Below are 20,460 nucleotides of genomic sequence, written 5' to 3'. Positions count from 1 at the left end.
AAGGATTGGAAAATAACTGGCTCCAGAGTAATCAGCCCCCCTCTTCCTGAAGATGATTGCACCTGAGACCCTCTAGGCCATGCCAGCAACCTTGCCTCTGACTGTGGAACTCAGCTGCTTCCTCCCCTCCACTTTCCCCTGGGTTGCAGATGGAGGGCACTAAACGCAGCAGGGGTAAAACCCCCTATAAAGCCCTGCGAAAACGCTGGCTGCAGTCTGCTCTGTGGCCAGGAGGCCAGGGTAGAGACACAGGTATTCAGCAGGGACCCCAGCTGCAAGCCCTAATCAGGGCTGGCTCAGAGGAACATGCTGAGCTGAGTGCTGACAGCTGGGCTGAGGCACCGGAGGGCTATAAAAACCTGAAGAAACCTCAGAGAGGGAGGCTAGACTGGGAGGAGACAGGAGGGTAGTATTGCTGTCTCCTTACCAAAGAGGGAAGCCTCAAAGGCAGGAGACTCTGGGGAGGGTCTGTGGGGCGCTAGCTGTTGGGGGACCGGGGAACTGCACGAACACTGTAAATAAAGACCCTTGGGTGATCCAGCAAAAGGAAGGCATGGAAGACTCTTTATTATACCAGCCTAAACACAGGGTGCAGGCACAAAAGTGGGAGAGCCTGCACCGACCCTGTGACACAGCCCCTCTCCCCATGTGGGATCCGTGCTGATATCCCAGGCTGAGACCACAATGGCAAACGCAGACCCATCTGACCCATGTGGATCCCATGCACTAGAGAGGGGTAGAGCTTCTGGGAAGCCCATCCTTGAGACCCAGGCTGAACCTTCCTTCAGAGAGAGTCAGAAGGGACCCATGCCTCTCGAGGTTCCTTCCAGTCCTACGATTCTATGTGGGGGAGAGGAGAGAAGCCCAAGCCTCTCTGAGGACAGGGAGATGCCAGCCACTTGAAGTATTTTCAGAGCTGTCTCAGAGCCCAGTTTGATTCTGCCTTCCAAAGTAGGATTATGGGGACAAACTCTCAAGGGGGAAATAAATAAATAATAGAATCACCGCTGTTTCCCCGGTCACCCTCACTGAGTGCAGTGGGACAGATAATCCAGCACCTGGTTCCTCTGCTCACTCCATGGAGTGCAGCCTGGGGGATAGTCATTAGTGCTGCATTCCCCTGATCACCCTTGTAGGGTAAACATGACAGATCAATGCACAAAGGACCAGTCCATAGATGCTTTGATCTCTCTAGGCAGGTGTACACACACCTCCACAAGGGGAACTCTTCCTCTTTAGGGAACTCCAAATGAGAGTTACAGGTTCAAATAGGTTCAGTTAGGAAATCTGGAATGGCCTGAGACGGCTGTAGCTACCTTCTTCCCAGCAGCTGGCTATGGAGTGCCGAGAGGGACAGCAACCCATATCTGGAAGAGCCAGTCTCCATTTTATAAGGCCACAAGGTTCCTCGGTGTGCACCAATCAAAACTGAACCTAGTATTGCTACAAAGATACATGCGGCTATTTTTCTTGGGCTCAGGGAGTCGGCATTTCTAACAGAGGGAGATTTTTACCTGAAGCAATGGGCTCCTCGCCATATGGACCCTTCATAGGCAGCCATGTCCAGGCAGGCATCCTCTCAGCTCCCTCCTTTGAGTATGGAAACTCTGAGGTTGCAGCAAACTGAAAAAACAAATGCGAACAAGTCATGTGACACCATGAGTTTCTCCACAGGATTTCACAAGCAGTACTAACATAGTGAATATTGTAAGGAGTATTGTAAGCAAGACACGAGAAGTAATTCTTTTGCTCTATTCCATGCTGATTAGGCCCCAACTGGAGTATTGTGTCCCATTCTGGGCATCACATTTCATGAAAGACGTGGACAAATTGGAGAAAGTCCAGAGAAGAGCAACAAAAATAATTAAAGGTTTAGAAAACATGACCTATGAGGGAAGATTGAAAAAATTGGATTTGTTTAATCTGGAAAAGAAAAGACCTAGAGGGGACATAACAGTTTTCAAGTACATAAAAGGTTGTTACAAGGAGCAGGGAGAAAATGTGTTGTTCTTAACCTCTGAGGATAGGACAAGAAGCAATGGGCTTAAATTGCAGCAAGGGTGGTTTAGTTGGACATTAGGAAAAACTTCCTAACTATCAGAGTGGTTAAGCCCTGGAATAAATTGCCTAGGGAGGTTGTGGAATCTCCATCATTAGGAATTTTTAAGAGCAGGTTGGACAAATACCTGTCAGGGATGGTATAGATAATACTTAGTCCTGCCTTGAGTGCAGGGGACTGGATTAGACAACCTCTCGAGGTCCCTTCCAGTTCTGTGATTCTATGAATAGTATGTTTGTGGTCCCTCCTAACCTAAAAATCACATGGCCTAAGGGCTTCTCCTTGGAGGAGGAAGAAGAAGAAGTGGGGATTCAGATCTGTTCCATGCAAATGTATGGTGCTTTAGTCCTTGGGATGAGATGCTCAGACAAAGCTGTTGCCAGCTATTAAAAATACAGTGGGAACTTCATGGAAAGATGAGGCTATTAAGAGTCATCAGAAAAGTTGACTTATGATTCTGACTCCTGCCAGACATTACAAAAAGGAATACAAGTCATGTGGCAAGTTGAAGTAGTCCATGAAGTACTCTTTGCAAGTGGTAGCTAGAACCAATGCTGGGTCAGTAACTGTCCTTTATTGCCTCAGAGCTATATGCAGCTCAACCAGCCATGTCTGAAGTTAGACCCTGGTTGGTTTAAAGTTCTCTCAATTTGGGAGTAAAAGGACTATCCATGGCTTTGATCAAATGAGGTCACTGAACATTGCCCAAAGTGGGTACCCTATAGAACTGTGCACAAATTTCAGGAACAGATTTGGGACATAGAAAGCAACCCATAGAAAAGCCACAATATGAAAGAAATCATCCATCATCTACAAATGGGACCATTGCAACCCACTTACCCTCCTATTTCTAGTCTCAGAAAATCAAGGACAAGCAGAGCAGGACCCCGCCTGAAACATCTAAATAAGTTCCTAATTGTAATAAGGGCAAATTTAAACCCAAGATTGGATGTTTTTCTAAAAGATATGCTGTAGGAATTATTTTGGGGAAGTTCTATGGCCCGTATTATACAGGAGGTCAGACTAGATGATCACAATGGTCCATTCTGGCCTTGGAATCTAGGAACCTATGAATCTATTAGAGGCTTGTCTTCAAAGCATGGCCATCTTACGATCCTCAGACAATCCTAATGTTTTCGAGTCCTTTTTCGTTTTCAAACTTTGATCATTACCATTTTGTTCCAGGGTCTCTCTCCAGGATCCTGTTAGCACATAATATTGGCTTTACAAGAGAAGGAAATGCATCTATCTTTTCCTGGACAGTGTTTTCTGATCTAGGCCTTACACAGAGAGAAAGCTGAAGCAAACACACAGTTTGATATGGTTCCTTGGATTCTGTACAAACACAGACACATTGTGCCAGGGAAGTCTATTAAAGGTCTGGGCTGAGGATGAATACTATCAGGTACAAGGTCTCACCTCAAGAATATTAATAAAAGATGAAGATGATCATAAGAAAAACAAGTGGTGTCACAGAAACAAGAATCCACTTCTTACTGGAGCTTATTGGAAATTCTGCTCTCATGCACAGGCATGCTTCCGTAATCCACAATTCATGTGATACCTATCCAGTAATTCTGGATGTCCCCTATGCATCTTGCCCTATATCATTGATCAGCAGAAAGCTAGTTCCAGTTGTATATTCTTCACTCCCACAATTGGGAGATTTCTTTTTATGGTGGGATCTATCCGATTCTGTCCAGGGAACCGTTTCCAGAAAGAGAGAGCACAGCACCCACCAGCTGGAAGTCAGTGACTCAATGAGGTCTTCGAACACCTCTTATGGAAAACAGACCTGATCTGGTCGCAACGGTCAGTGTGTCTATGTCACAGTGGGGTGTCTGCTTGTGGCTGTGTCTGGGGAATAGCTCCATCTGGTTTGACGCCCCTTTTGATCTTTTATTTGTGCTGCGGCCCCTCTCATGCTCCAGGAGTTGCAGTGCCTCCTCTTTGTGACTTGGGGTGCTCCCTGGACTGGCTGGCCAGGTATCATTCCCAACAGTCATCCAGTTCACATCAGAGTGGAGTCCCTAGTGGCTGGTGGGGGAACCCAGGCCTGCCTTCTACTCCAGGTTCCAGCTCAGGGGCTCTTGAATCAGAGGCCAAGGTCTGCACAGTCCCAAAACTTGCTGCCATTTCCCTGAGCTTTTTCCTTTCCACCTCTCAGGCTTCCACTCCACCACCCTTCTGTGTGAACCCTCTTCTTCAAGGATAGGATCCCAGGGCTTCTACTTTCTCCCTGGGTTTCCTCCTTTCCCTCTCAAGCCCAGAGAGTAACTGCTGACTTCCACATTACAGCCCCCTTCCTGCTGCAAACTTCCTAACTTTATACCAGCCCTGTCAGCTCCTGTCCAGCTGGGATCCATTCTCAATCAGGTCTTTCCTGTCAAGCCTAACTTTCCCACAGCTGTGGCCTATCAGGTTGTTTAGCCCTTTCTGAGCCACATTAACCCTTTATCATAGTCTGATAGTGTTTTCATAATAACTGGGAAGAACATAAGCAGCCCTACACCAGAGAGAAATTCTCCTCTCCTGGGCGGAGCAAAGTTTCCTGTGTGCACTGCCCACAAAAGGGGAAATGAACACCATGTCCCTCATGGCAGAAGTCAGATTGGCAGAGGGGCTGGTGGTCAACTTCTTTGCACCTCGAAACAGAAAATAAAGTGCCCTGTAGTCTGTTTCTGTGTCACGATCCAGGATGTGGGGACATCTTACAAAGCTATCCAAGGTCCTTGTTATATGTGTTTCCACCTTTTCCACTACTCCCAAAAATAGGAACCAAGAGAGATGGAGTGACTGTTTATCCCTTTCTGGCTGAAGAGGCTATGGCTTTCTGCCTTGATTAACCTAACATTGGATCTTTGGATGTCTGTCTCACAGAAGAGGTCTGCTGTTGCAAGATTAATCCTCTATCCAGGAACAGACATGTTTAAAATGAACACTTGAATGAAGTTTGTTATTTATCTCCTGGACCCCAAAAGAGAAGTCAACTAATCCATAGTTTAACTACCAAGTTAAACCAGTGAAAGAGTCTTGAATTCCTCTGGAAGTACTGTATTGTGGATGTTTAAGAAAAGTTTTGTACAAATCCCAATATATTATACTTCCTTACGGTACCAACCTTATCCTAGCTGCACGAGGCCATAAAGCACAACCTCAGAGCCTCTACTATTTACAGCACTCCGCAGAGTGAACCTCTGCAGGGTGTGTCGTTATGTACTACCCTTCCTAATGTAGGCTTCCTATTGGCTATGATTTCCAGTCAGGTGAGTTTTTTTTATTTGCATTGGGGAGCTTTCTCTAATGAGACCCATTATTGTAATTTTAATTCAGATCAGTCATTCTTACAATGGCCATAGAATTCATTTCCTAAGCAAATTCAGGAAATAGTCCTCCTTCAGTTAAGCAGCAAGTCCAGTGCTTAGGGGCACCAGCATTCTCAGGTCAGAGTAGGCATGTCTCCTGTACTGAGGTCTGCTAGATAGCCATTAGTTCACCAAATTCTGTATATTGGTCATCCAGTGTTAGCAGATGCCATTTTCTTTCTGTTGGCAGGAAGACAGAGGAGCTACTTATATAAAATCTACCTTTTTTTGGATGTCCGTAATTGAAGGATGAATCTGCTTCCCACTCTGGAGGCGCATTACTATGAAAATCCCATTGTAATGTGTAGGTGGACCTTAGCATAATGAAGAATAGGAAAATGTATCCATGCTTACCTGAAAATTTCCTTTCATTGAGTAATAAGGTGAACAGATCTGGCTCTTCCTGGAGACAAAATGGATCATCCACAATAGCAGTGGCGATTGATATCCAGGGTTTTGAGTTTGGTGTCATTACTTGGGATTTACCATAATCTGCAGAAGAATTTCTTCCTTCAGTGTATATTGAGGAACACAGTCTGTAATTTAGGAAAGTAGATTTGAATTATGCTATTCCAGGAAGCAGGGCATTCTTTTGCTGCCAGTGACTGACAGGTCTGGTTCTGCTCCAGAACTGTAAGCTGGCTGATGTATCCATTGGTAACCAAGCTATGGACCTTGTTACTCGAAGAAAGGGAATTTTCAGATAAGCATGGATAAATTAAATTTTCCTATGAACTAGTATATCTCAGCACTGCCTTGATTAATAACCCCTAAGGCCATTGTAAAATTGCGGAGAACTTCAAGAGATTTCAATGTTTCCAAGAAAATTGCAGATGATTTTTCTGGGGTTTGTGAGGGGATCGCCTCACTACCTTGCAGGGTGGTTTTTAACTATTTGATGTTTGCTCTGAGGATTGTAGTAATGTTGACTTGAAAGTGAGTACATTAGAGTGGTCAGTGTAACATATTGGTGTGTTGGACTGTCCTGATGTAAATGAGCTAGTGCTTGGAGATTGGTGTTGTGTTGGGTGATTGTTGAGATATCTTCTTGTTTCCATGCTATTCAGAATTTGTGGTGTGTGGGAATATGGATGAGAAAGTTTAAACTTGCAAAGTTGCGGGGGGTGGGGGAGGGAAAAGGAGGTTGGGGGGAGGTGATTTTGAAAGTCATTTTGTTTTTTCTCTTTTATTTTAATCTGTTTTAAATGTGGGATCTGACAATCCAGGGCTGGAGATAGGCCAATGGAGTGGAGAAAAGGGCTATCCAGGGACTGGAATAGCAGTTCAATCCGATCTCTGGTTGTTGGGTTTTGGATTTTTTTAAATTTACATGCCTGAGAGATAAAGCTTTAACTAACACTTCAGCTTCCTCTGTCTGGCGCTCAGAGCTTTTCATGTGAAGCTGGAGCCTGGCAATTTGAAAAGCTTATGTCACCCAGAAGAAGCTTAAATGTAAAGCTTTCTCCTCCAGGGTGTACAATTTTAGAGCAGAATTGACAAACTTTAGGATTAAAGTAAAACTTTATAATTTTGGTTGCTTTGAATGTTGTTAATGTATTAATTTCTGTTATTTAATTAACCCTACTAGTTGTAACCATTACTGTCTTCCATTGTTATGGACGTATATTTGAATCATTTAATATATTTGTCATTCCGTGGATGTTCCAGAAATTGGTTTTACAAAAATTACGGTAATATATTTATAGCCCCATGGTGGTGTAGAAGACTCGGATTACACTCAATTTATTTTATCAACATTTTCGTAATGATGAGTGTTAGGAATTCTTAGAACTCATCGTTAATTTATGTTTTCAATATTTTCTTGAGTATAATGGGGGGTTTCTTCTCAATCACAGGTGCTATATAAATAGATTCTTGAGCATCCACTTGACTTAGTAGTGGGCTTAGGGTGGTTCCTCGTAATTTGTCATATCTGTCAGCTGAATAGATTTGGTTTCACAAATTTTAGAAATAACTTTTAAATTTATTTATTATATGTCCCACTATGTAGACAGTGTCCAAGGTATTCTAGAAATGAGATGGATCCCAGTTCTACAACTTGCTCCACATGAGTAAAATTTGAAGCCCCATGGTTCATCTGTCTCTTATATTAGATGGACTTTAAAAAAAATCTCTGGAAAAGAATTCCAGAATTCAGAAAGGGAGTATTCTAAAAGGTTTTCTGTACAGAGTTACAGAATATTTTACTGCCAAAAATCCATAGAAAATTCACTTTTACTTTGAAAGATTTTTTGTTCCAAGTTTGGAGACTGAATTCAGTCAGTAAAGTGTAAAACAAAGGATTTTAATTCACCTTTGAGAAGCAATCACAATATGCTTTTAACTGTATAGCCCGTACCAATGCCTTCCTAATAGGAGAAGCTAGTTTGTAAATTAAGAAACTAGAAAATTCACTTTTTTATTTTTTATTTTTTTAAAAAAGCGAAAAGGGAGTGAGAGAAAAACTTGGATCCTGTATCAACTCCAAAACAGAATTGGCCCCAGAATCACTGTTGTCTGGTAAAAGGGCATCTTCATCTGTATCTAGATCTATCTCTGTGCACAAAAAAACTAGATTAAAAGAACATTAGCAGGTTGCAAAGCCAAGCTCTGAAAAGTTAGAAAATGCCAGCATTCCGCCCTCTTGTGCGTGTGCATTATGATACCTTAGATTATGTGATCTCACATTATTTTTTCCTCAGGACCCCTGCCTCATTCAGTGCAGACTGGATGGTGCTCCCATAACAAGCAGCTATTCAGTATTTTGTTCTCTCCTTATTGTTCAGTGTGTGGCCCCATGCCTTGTTTACTGCATGCTACTCAAACAGGGCCGGCTCTAGGTTTTTTGCCACCCAAGCAAAAAAACAAAACAAAAAAAAACCCTCCTGGAGCACAACTGCCAAAGCAAAAAAACCAAAAACGCTCCGAAGTGTCCAGAATGCCACCCCTCAAATTGTGCCGCCCCATGCACGTGCTTGGTTTGCTGGTGCCTAGAGCCGGCCCTGTACACAAAGCCTGGTCTGAAGACAGACTCACTAATTTCCTTGTGGCCTGTCTGTAGGGGCTTATCATTATATAACCTGAGTTCTTCACAAATATTAATGAATTTATTTTTACAATATTATCATCCCCATTTTGCAGAGAGGAGCTGAGGCACAGAGAGATTAAAGTCAAAAGTATCCACTAATTTTGGGTGCCTGATGTGAAATGCATAGGGCCTGATGATATAGCGCTTAACATGTTCAAAGCATAGCTCCTATTGACTTCAGTGGCTCAGTGCTTCTGCAGATCAGTCCCCAGGATCTCTAGTCAGTCACCCAGAAAATGAGGTGCACACAATTCATTACCATTTATAAAAAGTTTGGATTAAGTGACTTTCCGAGCATCACACGGGAACCTTGTGGCAGAAGCAGAGATAGAATCCAGTTCTCCAGAGCAGCATTCAACTGCTTTCACCATGTTTTTTCTCCTCCTCCTGCAATCCCCTGCCTCACTCACTACAGACCTTCCAACTTCTGCAACAAATGAGCCAGGGTCTTCTTCATTACACAGCCCTGATCCATCTTCAGAGAAGGCCTATCCTGTGTGATGAATGGGGCAGGGATCCCATGGGAAAATAGCATATGATCATGCAATTAAAGACTACATAGTAATACATATGCACAAGGGAGGCAAAATAAGGTTGCCCAGGCATCGGGGGCATTGCGAGCAGAGGAGAGATTTGCGTTCAGTTCAGGTGCCTTGACCCCCGTCACAGTCTGCTGCTGTTACTGGGAAGGTCACGCTCAGCCCCAAGCTTGAACGTGCCCAGTGTGCGTGGATCCTTCTGGGTATTTACCTGCTAAAATCTAAGTCTCTACTGAGCATGTGCGAGCTTTGATTTTCAGAGACTAATAAACTTGGCGAAATTTGGGCAGATTTTCATGGAGCCAGCAAAAGGCCCATCCCTGACGCAAAGGCTACCCCTCTGCCAAATGTCACATCCCCGCTCCAAAGCTTGGGGCACAAGAGCTTCGCTCAGAAAAGGTCCCCATGATTTTTTAACATGGGCAAAACAATGTATTTATCCCTCGCCTTGTTCTCAGAAAATGCTGGACCATTTTGGCTGAAATCTACCCAAAATAAATAAATAAATAAAGCAACAACAATCACTCCAATTTGAGGCAGACACCTGGCATGGAAAACTTCAGCCCAAACAATTAAAGTTTGGCAAAGTCATAAGCACTGAAAACAGGATCTAATAATAGAAGTATCAGGTGATCTTAACAGGGCTGTGTTACCAGCCCCACCTCTAATGTTTTTATTTGTATTCTCCATTGTTCGCAGTGTTCCTCCGGAAGTTTGGAAGACGTATCATTCCCTGATAATAGTGTCGTATTTCATTATGCAAACATCAGTATTTTCCCTCTCACTCTGGCATTTTCTGTGTATTAGGGACGTTATAGAAATAATAAACAGCATTGCATTGTATTTTGATTGGTGTTAAAATTAGCATGACTCATTTTGTTTTGGTATGCTACATCCTTGCTGTACTGCCGGTATTATGGATTATTTTATCTCTACAATCAGCAGAACTCCTGGAATAGGATTTCTTTAACTTGTGCTCATGCCAACTGCCTGTCTTGCTCTGCAGCAAGAGAGCAGAAGTACGGTGGGATCATCCTTAACGATGGCAGATTTTTTCTTACTTTTTTATGCTAGTGATAAATTGGGGGTATTGCTTTCTGTTTACAAATGATCTAGCATTCATGGGTTTATTGAGTGAAGCAACTGCTACTTCCAGAGGTGTTAACTTCACAATATGGGAGAGGCAGATCAGTTACCACTCATGCAGCCTTTTAAAAATGATAAATAATATTTTTTAAAGAGCAGTGACGAGGAACTGTTTAGTTGAACTCATCGGCAATGCGAAATGAGTCTTTCACCTTGGGTGACCAGATGTCCCGATTTTATAGGGACAGTCCCGATTTTTGGGTCTTTTTCTTATATAGACTCCTATTACCCTCCACCCCCATCCCGATTTTTCACACTTGCTGTCTGGTCACCCTACTTTCACCTCTAGATTGCTGGTTGCTCCAGTAGTGACTGACAGATGGTGGTTTAGTGGCTTGTGAGAAATACAATGATGGTCTCAGTCCAGTTCTCAGCAGACAAGTGTGAACATCACGACACTGCAATCCCAACCGGTATTAATTGGCACCCAGGTTGACAGTCTCTGAAGAGAGATGCCCAAGGTTGATACACTCCCAGAGCAGGTCCCTCTCCCCAGATAAGTGATTGGATGATGTGGGCAATCTTTCATTGCCGATGTGTGCTGCCATAACAGTTGTTGTCTGTAAAGAGAGGGTTTGAGTCTCCACAGCTGTCAGCCCAGCACTTTCCATGGTTTCAGTTTTAAAAAGTGTGGTTAAAAACAGGCCGGGGGGAAAAAACAGCTTGCCTCCTTCCTAAAAAATGCTGTGCTCCTGCTGCTGATTCCAAGACCACTTCAGTGTTTACTCTAAATCTAGGTTTCTAATTGCAGGGGGTGAACAATGTCAGGGGATAAGATTTCCAGAACAATTTTGCTTTCTTTGAGGACTGGGAGATGGGACTTCGTTTTGTAAGGAGAAAAAAGGAGACATTTAGACAAAAATAACCCATTGAGCAGTTAACCAGCAGAGCCATTGCTGTCAATGGTCAGCACAGACAGACTAGAAAGTATGTAATATCTTGGCTGACCACCATCAAAAATTGCTAGTGTGGGAATTGGCATGTTAGCAAATTTAATTGAAAGCAAATCCAAGCTTCTTTCATGCAAGAAGTCTCTTTCTGCCTTATTACTTAACTTGTTAAAATTGTACTTGAAAGATAGGGGGAAAGCTTGAAATGTATATTGATTGATTAAAAAAAAAATTAGAATTACTGAGTCTCTCGTCTTTTTGCTGATCTTGGATCATTTCATTTTCACAGTATTTCATAATTAAAATTATTAGTAATTCTGTTTTAAGTCTCTGCCAACTTCCTAATTAACTCTTCTTTCCCTTAGATTGCAGTGCTTATTTATTACTGTCAGCTCACTGTATAGTTTACACAATGCACCGGGAATTTTTACTAAGAATGTCTCTGGTTTTGTTCTGTTGATATATGTATCTCTGTTTCCACTGCAGCCATACGAATCATGGGATTAATGAGCTGTCAGATTCTGGGTAATGAATGAAAAAATTACGGAGATCTTTTCAGAATTTAAAAAGAAATGTGTTAAATTTGTCATCAGTGCTATAAAGAAATCACATCTCTTCCATGTATGAATCAGGAAACTTCTTAAAAAAATAAATAAAAATTGCAGTGGTGCAAAGGCCCCACGTGATCCCCTGGTGAGCAAGTGGTTATTTCCAATTCTGTTTCCATCTCTTTTGGCATCGCTGCTCAGGGGCTGTTTGAGAGAGAGAGAGATGCAGGCAGGAGAATGTGTTTTGGAAAAAGTAATGGATTTCTACACCTGGGGCTCTAGGTTCTGAGTAAACCCGCAGCTGGACATTTTTCTATGTTCTCTCTTTATGTCTATATGAACTCGCTGGATTTCTTGTTATAAACATTACTCCTTAAAGGACCTTGCTGACTGCCAAAGAGTTATTTTTCTATGTGGGTCATTCCACCCATTTACAAAGTTTCATTATAATTCTTCTTATATATGTATATATATATATAAATATATTTTGATCCAGGTGACGGTCACAGATGGAGGCATCTCTCCCAAGCAATCTACTGTTTGGGTGGTGGTTCAAGTTCTGGATGAAAATGATAACAAGCCTCAGTTTCCAGAGAAAGTCTATCAGATCAAGTTGCCCGAGAGGGACCGCAAGAAAAGAGGGGAGCCAATCTACAGAGCTTTTGCATTTGACAAAGATGAAGGACCGAATGCAGAAATTTCCTACAGCATCGTGGATGGAAATGATGATGGGAAATTTTTTATTGACCCTAAAACCGGGATGGTTTCTTCCAGAAAGCAATTCACAGCAGGGAATTATGACATCTTAACAGTAAGGCTTCATTAACCAGAATTAGCACACACCATTTGATGTTTCAAGAATATGTTTTTTAAAGTTAGTATAATGTCACATAGTTTTCCCTAATTTAGGAGTTATATGTAAAACCTTAACCTATTAAGAAATCCAGTTGTCATACATAACTATAGATAAAGAAATAAGCTCTTTTTACTCAAAATGTTTTCATACTTCTCAGGTTGTTCAAAAGGTAGATCTTCAAAGCATTAGTTTGTCTTTCCAATGCACAGGGAAAAAACATAGACCGAGGGCTTTTCTACGCACACAATAGTTGTACCACTTAACTATACCATTTCAGTTAAAACAATACAACCCCCTTAGTGTGGAGACAGTTATACCGGTATAAAAGTACCGTATATACTCGTTCCCAAGCCGAATATTTTTGGTAAAAAAGTGACGCATCAAAGAGCAGGGTTTGCCTTATAAACGGGTCTACACCAAAATTTGATGATTTTAAAATCTGTGGAATCATTGAATTGAATATCTAATACATTGTTGTTTTGTTTACCTGGAGCGTCTATAGACATCGAGCCCCACAGCAAACCGTGGCCACTGGGAGCTGAGGGGCTCCGTGCCTGTGAACGCTCCAGGTAAACAAAACGTCCAGGCCCGCTAGAGGCTTACCCTAACGGGCCAGGAGCCAAAGTTTGCCAACCCCTGAAATATAGGGTTGGTTTATGAAAGGGTCATATAGTTTTTGCTCTTTTTACCTAACCATCTTGGGAGGTCGGCTTATAAACGAACAGGCTAATGAACAAGTATATACGGTAATTATACTAGTATGGCTTATGGAGGCCCTCTCAGAGATCCAGAGAGGCCCGGGCCACTTCCAGCTTTGAGGCCCCCTAGCCATAATAAAAATTAAAAAATGACAATACATGAAAAACAAAATAAGGCACCAAAAAAAGAGTGAGACATCATTTGAATATATTTTTATTTAACAAATGCTTTTCTAGCCCTTCTCTGTGCAAATGCACTAATTATTGAGGAAAAATCTATATCAAGTGTCTAAATTTCAGGCCCCCCTTGAGCTTGAGGCCCAGGCCAAATGGCCCTCCTGGCCCCACCCTCTTATTGGCCCTGGGTTTTTGCTTGTAAGTGAAGGGGAATAATCTATACTGACATAAAGCACTTTTACACTGGTGTAACTTCACCCACACTAGGGGTTGCACTGCAATAACTATTTCAATAAAAAAAATCACTGCCTTAGGCACAGTAGTTATGGAGCACAAAAACTGTGTGCAGATCAGGCCTGAGAGAGACAAGAGATGTGTGGTATTTTTTGATAGAATCAAATTTAGGGGCATATGAACTCCAGAAATCTATATGTATTGGAAACACTTGTGTGATTGAAAACGATTCATGGTAGGTACTTAAACAAAGGATTATGACAGCAAAGTATTGAGTGGGCACAGGTGTCTAGTGGTGTGCCACATTGATTGATGTTTCATCCCGTCTTATTTCACATCTTCATCAGGGATCTAGGTATCAGCGTAAACAGCACAATGACCAGGTGCCTTTCAGATCTCACACTGCGAGCCAGGTCTCTCTCACTTCTTGGGAATTGGCTTTATTAATAAAATACTGTCATGTAAAGGTCAGCTCAGGTCTTCTCCCCAGGCTGAGTTCCCACTCTGATTCGTACCGCAGGACTGCTCAGGATACGGCCTTGATCCTCTCTCTCTAAAGAGTCCACCCCTCTTAAATCCAAGCAGAGTAACAAACCACCTGTTACCGTTCACCAGAATACCTTAATCTGTTTCCCAGCAAGATCAACACTGGCTGACAGGATATGGTATTTCAGGCAAATACTGCCAGCCTTTTAAAAAGTGTGTTAATCACATTAATTGATGCTATAGTCATATATATTTATAAATATCTCCTATAATGTATAGCTTGAAAACACACTAAAATAAAGGAAAACTAGCCAAACTCTCAGGATGTTGGCATAACTGACCAAAGTACCCACATGAAATTGTATTTGTAACCCCCATCCTCCCTTCTCTGACCCAGATGTTTGTTATCCCATGTCTTTTTCTACACATAGGGCTCGTCTATCTGGAGAGTTACTGTGCAGTAAGCTGCGCTGTAAATCAACAGCAACTTCGACTTGTGAAGTAACTCCCTGCTCTCCATGTGTCAGTATATAATGCCTGCATCTGTAACTTTCACTCTATGCATCTGAAGAAGTGAGGTTTTTACCCACAAAAGCTTATGCCCAAATAAATCTGTTAGTGTTTAAGGTGCCACCAGACTCCTTGTTGTTTTTGTAGATACAGACTAACATGGCTTCCCCCGATACTTGACAGCCCTATAGGCTGCTGCACACTAAGTCACCACGTGTACCCTGCTGCCTCTCACTAAAAGTTCTGCAGTATGCTTTGACCTACTGCATTCTGAAACAGCGGTAGATCGAAGTGCACTATGGAACTTTTAGTGCATGGCCACAGGTTCCATGCAGCCAATTAGCGCAAAGCAGGCTAGAGTGCTGTAGATTTACACCCCAGCTTGCCAGGCACTAACTCTTGGTATAGACAAGCCCCTAGATTGTAAACTATTACAGGCAAGGATCACGCTTATCAAGCACCATGCACATTGATAGTATAATACAGGGGTCAGCAACCTTTGAGAAGTGGCATGCCAAGTCTTCAGTAATTTAAGGTTTCGCGTGCCAGTAACACATTTTACATTTACAGGGCCCCCCGACAGAACCCCAGACTAGCAGCGGGCTGAGTGGGGCCGGTGGCAGGGACCCCGGCTGGCAGGGGCTGGCGGATGGAACCCCAGACCGGCAGCAGGCTGAGCCATCCAGGCCAGCAGCGGGCTGAACGGGGCCGAGACCCTGATTGGCAAGGGGCCAGCAGCCGGAACCCCAGGCCAGCAGCAGGCTGAGCGGGGCCGGCAGCTGGGATCCCAGACTGTCAGCGCAGGAGGCAGACAGAACCCCAGACTGGTAGTACGCTGAGCCACTCAGCCCGCTGCCAGTCTGGGGTTCCGTCCGTCGGCCCCGCTCAGCCTGCTGCTGGCCCGGGGTTCCGTCCATTCAGGCCGGCAGTGGGATGAGCAGGGCCGGGACCCCAGCTGGCAAGGGGCTGGCAGCCAGAACCCTACACCGGCAGCAGGCTGAGCGGCTCAGCCCACTGACAGTCTGGAGTTCCGGCCGCCGGCTCCTGCCAGCCGGGGTCCTGGCCGTCGGCCCTGCTCAGCCCGTTGCCGGCCTAGGGTTCCGTTCACCCAGGCAGGCAGCAGGCTGAGTGGGGCCGGTGGCCGGGATCCCGGCTGGCAGCAGCGTGCCGGTAAAAATCGGCTCACGTGCCGCCTTTGGCATGCAAGCCGACCCCTGGTATAATATAAATAATAAGAAGAATTAACCCTAAGTTGGGAGGAATTGTGAACACTGAGGGCAGAGAAGCAACATAAATAGCTCTAGAGAAACTGAAACAAAGGAAGAAAGTAATCATTTTGGAAAATGGGTTGAAGTAATCCAAAACATAGTACTGTAAGAGACTGAAGGATCATAGCATACTGAAAAGTTAAGGGACATTTGGGGAAGATTATTAATAATAATACCTACCTCTTATATAATGCTTCTCATCAGCAGGTCTCAAAGTGCAAAGGTAAATATCATTATCTCCATTTTACAGATGGGGAAAATGAGGCATGGAGTGATGAAGTGAGTTCCCAAAGGTCACCCAGTAGCTTAGTGGCAAAGCCAGGAATAGAACCCAGGTCAAACGTCCTGACAGTGGAAGCCTATTACATTTTAGAAAAGTCTTCTAGAGAAGATAATAGAATTGGACTAATATAACCCTACATTAGTCCAATTCTAGACCAGTATCAATAAAGCACTGGTAGACTCAGGCACCAATAACAGGTTAAAAGTGTGAATTATTTGACTAGAAACATATGACACATACTGTTAAAAAAACTGACATTCTTATTTGTCTGTTGCTTGTAGCATATCTTTTTAGTACTGGCCTGGCAAGCAGATATAGACCTTTACATCTCATTAATGTGAATGCCATCTTGCTATTTTACCCCGTTTGAATGACAAAATATTAATGCCCAATATCTCACAAAAACTGCAGCAGATGTAAAATCAATGGAGTTAAGCTATGGGTGAAAAGAGCCTATATAGGATATTGAAGTCATCATCATCTACCATGCTGAAAACCCTCTGTATTCAATATTTGTTTTGTGAGTTCACGCATCCCTACAATACTGCTGGTGTTATTTGACAGTGCCAGTTGTAGTGGTTTGTATCCCTTCCGCATAGCAAGGATTACTTCAAACCCCTGACATAATTTTATTTTATCAAGTTCCCCTCGCTGCCTCAGAAGTGCAGAGAAGACCATAAGCAGTAACAATCCCTTTAGACTTCAATTCTATTTCAGGTATTGGGCAGGTCACATACGTTAGTTAGTTAGTTAGTTATAAAAAAAAATTAGTGCAAAATTGAGTTTTCAACTAAATGAGATTTTACCAACTGAAAAGTGTCTGGAGAAATTTTTGATTTTGGGTGAAATTAGTGGCCTTAGATACACAGGAGGTCCCTTCAGACCTTAACCCTATGAGACTATGGAAAACTTACATATTTAGGCTGAAAACTGAAATATTTTGAGCCAGATATCCTGTCACAGTTCCTCATGAAGGGCTGTAGTTCAGTTTCTTCATGTCCCCATTGTCCTCTCTGGCTGGGCCATGTCTCTCATGATTCACCATGGCCAGGGGCTTTCATGTTGGAACCTCTCCCTCACAGGAGTAACTGTTTCAGGGAGCCTGGACCGAAAGGGAGCATGAGGTCCTTAGAATACAACTCCCATGAGGCCAGCAGCATTTCCAAACCATTTTGATTTTCATTGAAAGATTAAACTTTTACATGAAAAATTTTTACAAAAATGATTTTTCATTTTTGATGAAAATTTCCACAGAAATAAACCCAACTTTACTCTGGTGGCAGAAGTATTCTCAAGATGCATTGACAGAGCAGCATGTTAAGCTACCATAAGTGTTCTCTCTATGTGTAACAGATAAAAGCAGTGGACAATGGACGACCCCAGAAGTCTTCAACTGCGCGCCTCCATATTGAGTGGATTAAGAAACCCATACCCTCACCTGTATCACTGACTTTCGATGAGCCCTTCTACAACTTCACAGTCATGGAAAGTGATAGAGTGACAGAAATTGTGGGCGTGGTCTCTGTGCAACCCGCTAACATACCTTTGTGGTTTGATGTAGTCGGTAAGTTTGAACTCAGTGCCATGAATAGGTATCAAGAAAAACACCTCGGGATGTGTGGTTTTGAGAGTGAGAAAACTAACTGAATTATCACCCAAATGAAAAACATGAAATGCTGAGATGAAAATGCCTAATCTAATATAATAATAATACTACTACTCATGCTTTTGTTATGACTCCTTAGCTAAGCTGAAAAGAAAGCGCTGGATGGCTGGATTGTTTTTTTTTTCATAGTATGTTATTTACTGCAATCTTGATGTTGTCTGTCATTTAAATTCTATTGTCATACTTTGCTAATCTCATTTCTAAATGTATTTATGGTACTTAGACTTGCTGTCCCTCATTCTCTCTTTTCTTCACCTTTTTTTCTGCATTCTGTTCTTTTTTTTCTGCTTCCGACTGCCCTGCTTCAAGGTGGCAAGCATGCTCGAGAGATGTTCTATATTCTACAGACAGCTTGTGGGCAGAACTGTTCAACAGAAGGTACCCTTAGTGCAAACACATTTGCTAAAATACAACTATCCAAGCTGCCTTTTTTTTTCTTTTTTTACAAGTTCTTTGAAGCAAATTATATTACATCTTTCATAAGTGTCTGTGACAGAATGGACTTGATACATTCTTTTCTATGACAGCTTTTATCGTATCCAATTATTATCCCTTCATTCACGGATTTTCACAATTTAACCAAAAAAAATCCAATGTTTTACAGTTCAGTGCTGTCCGTTTAAAACATGAAATGGAAAAAAAATAGGCGTGAGCAGCATCAGCATGTGGGTTGCAAATGGAGCCACCAAAATGATCATCTTGAATGCAAGCTGAAAAAGAGAAATAAGTTTAGATGTGAGATTTCAAGCACAAAATTGCCTAATTTGCCTTCCATAACTTTGCTTATAAAGGTGGGGAAAAGGAAAGCAAGCGTGGTTGGTAAAAGGCAGGAGAGGGCATGACAATGGTGGTATTTTAAATGCAAAGGCAAATGCAGTAGGTCCGTGGATATCAGAAAAAGAGGGAAGAAGGAGTATTGCTTAGCAGTTGGAACAGGAAACTAAGAGTCAGCATTCCTGAGGTCTCTTCCCAGCTCTGCCATTGATTCATTTGTGTGGCTTTGGGCAACTCACTTAACATCTCTGTAACCTTTCTGTCCTTAACTGCCAATCTGTGCAGATCAGGAAGAGAAACTATTGTGTTTCCTCTTGTATCTGTAACTGGGTTTCTGAGATGCCAAATATCATTAAAACTCAGCCCAATGCTGTCGTGCTCTTGGGTTCCCGTTAGCCCTTCGAGAAGAGCAAAACACATCTCCTAATGTCTTCCCTTGCATTCTTCGATAGTTTTAGCACAGTATGAGCAGTTTATATTAGCATCATGTTTACATTCCCTTCCTCTTGCTGACCCTAACTATCCTGCCAGGGGGAGGCTCCCCCCCACCCATTGATTTTATTGTCACTTTTTGAACTCAAACTTCTTTCTGGACTTCTCTGCCCTTCATCCCGTTTTGTCTTTTGCTCAGTGAATCCCACCACTCTCATTATAATGATTATAATGCTCTCAACTTTAAGTCTGAGAGAAGGCTGCTGCTTTCCAGCTACATTCTTACGCACCATTGTAATTATTCCTGTTCCAGCACCACCTCATAATGGTGCTCAACATGTTTGCCTCCCAAAGAGACGGCTGATGAAGAGCATGCATGGTAATTAGAGCCCGTAGTTTGTAATTCAATATAGTACTTACATCTAGAATAGCTTAAATACTTTTTAAAATTGGTTTTAGTTTATCTCCCCTCCCTCTGAAAAAAAATCCTAACATTGTCCATAAAGGCTCTAGGGTTTCATACTGAAAGATGTTGAGTCAGTACCAAGAGATGTTGAGCGCCTAACTTCCATTGACTTTAATAGGAATTCTGGGCACGTGGCACTGCTCAGTACATTGCAAGGTCGATTCCCTAGTCTGCATTTGTGGCCATCTACTTTATTAGTAGTAGTAGTTCTACTGCAGTAGTGCCTAGTAGCACCAGACATGAAACAGGACCCCAGTGTGCTTGGTGCTGTGCAAACAAAGAACGAAAAGATGATCCCTGCCACAAAGAGCTTACAACCTAAGTATTTTATGTTTAGCTTAATTTAACTGCTTCTAATCAGTGTCAGGTACTGTACGGAAAGGTCTGAGGGACTGATGGCTCACGACAGCTGTTTGTGAGCAACACTAAAAGAGGGCAGCGGCCTTGCCCTGATCTGAATTTTGCACTTGCATCTCCATGAACATCCCACAGTAAAGTCGACGGGAGCGCTGCATGCTTATGCAAGTACCTGATTTAACTCAGAGTTTGGAGTTCAACCTTTACGTTTATTGGCTTCATAAAATAAATGAGAACCAGAATCTCCCAGTATAATGATTTCCCTTCATTGTTTTTTTTTTTTCTGATATCTACTTGCCTGTTTGTTTAATTTGGAATTCACCTCCTCACATCGGAGGCTGCCTTCTATTTGGGCCTCTAATCAATAATGGTTGAAAAGTCAAATCCGATTTCTGTTTTCAGCATGTATTCAATATATCTGTCAGATCACACACAGCCCACAGCACTGCATTGTGAAGGCCCTGCACACAAGAGCCCATTTTCTCAGTTTTTGTTCTATTTAATCACTGTTGGATAAGAAACTCATTTTCAATGGAATAGAAGCTCCTAGACAGTTGAATTCTTTTTGTTCCCAAGTAAACTGAGCCCTCTCTCTGTCTCTGTCTCTTTCACCCCTCT

The 20,460-nt window shown here is 42.6% G+C and overlaps 1 protein-coding gene across 1 annotated transcript in view; it reads left to right on the top strand.

Annotated features, from left to right (window-relative positions):
- Positions 1 to 20,460, top strand: part of FAT3 (FAT atypical cadherin 3) — a 186,078-nt gene that overhangs the window by 32,556 nt on the left and 133,062 nt on the right. Inside the window, exons 4-6 of the mRNA XM_034779231.1 lie at positions 12,132 to 12,446; positions 17,501 to 17,711; positions 18,123 to 18,191. Of these exons, the coding sequence (XP_034635122.1) occupies positions 12,132 to 12,446; positions 17,501 to 17,711; positions 18,123 to 18,191 (595 nt within the window). The remainder of the gene's footprint in view (positions 1 to 12,131; positions 12,447 to 17,500; positions 17,712 to 18,122; positions 18,192 to 20,460) is intronic.

This window comes from Trachemys scripta, chromosome 1 (assembly GCF_013100865.1).
Source record: "Trachemys scripta elegans isolate TJP31775 chromosome 1, CAS_Tse_1.0, whole genome shotgun sequence".
In the NCBI taxonomy this organism is placed as follows: Eukaryota; Metazoa; Chordata; order Testudines; family Emydidae; genus Trachemys; species Trachemys scripta.
The sequence above is the reverse complement of the archived record's forward strand: the minus strand, read 5'-3'. Positions and strand labels throughout refer to the sequence as shown.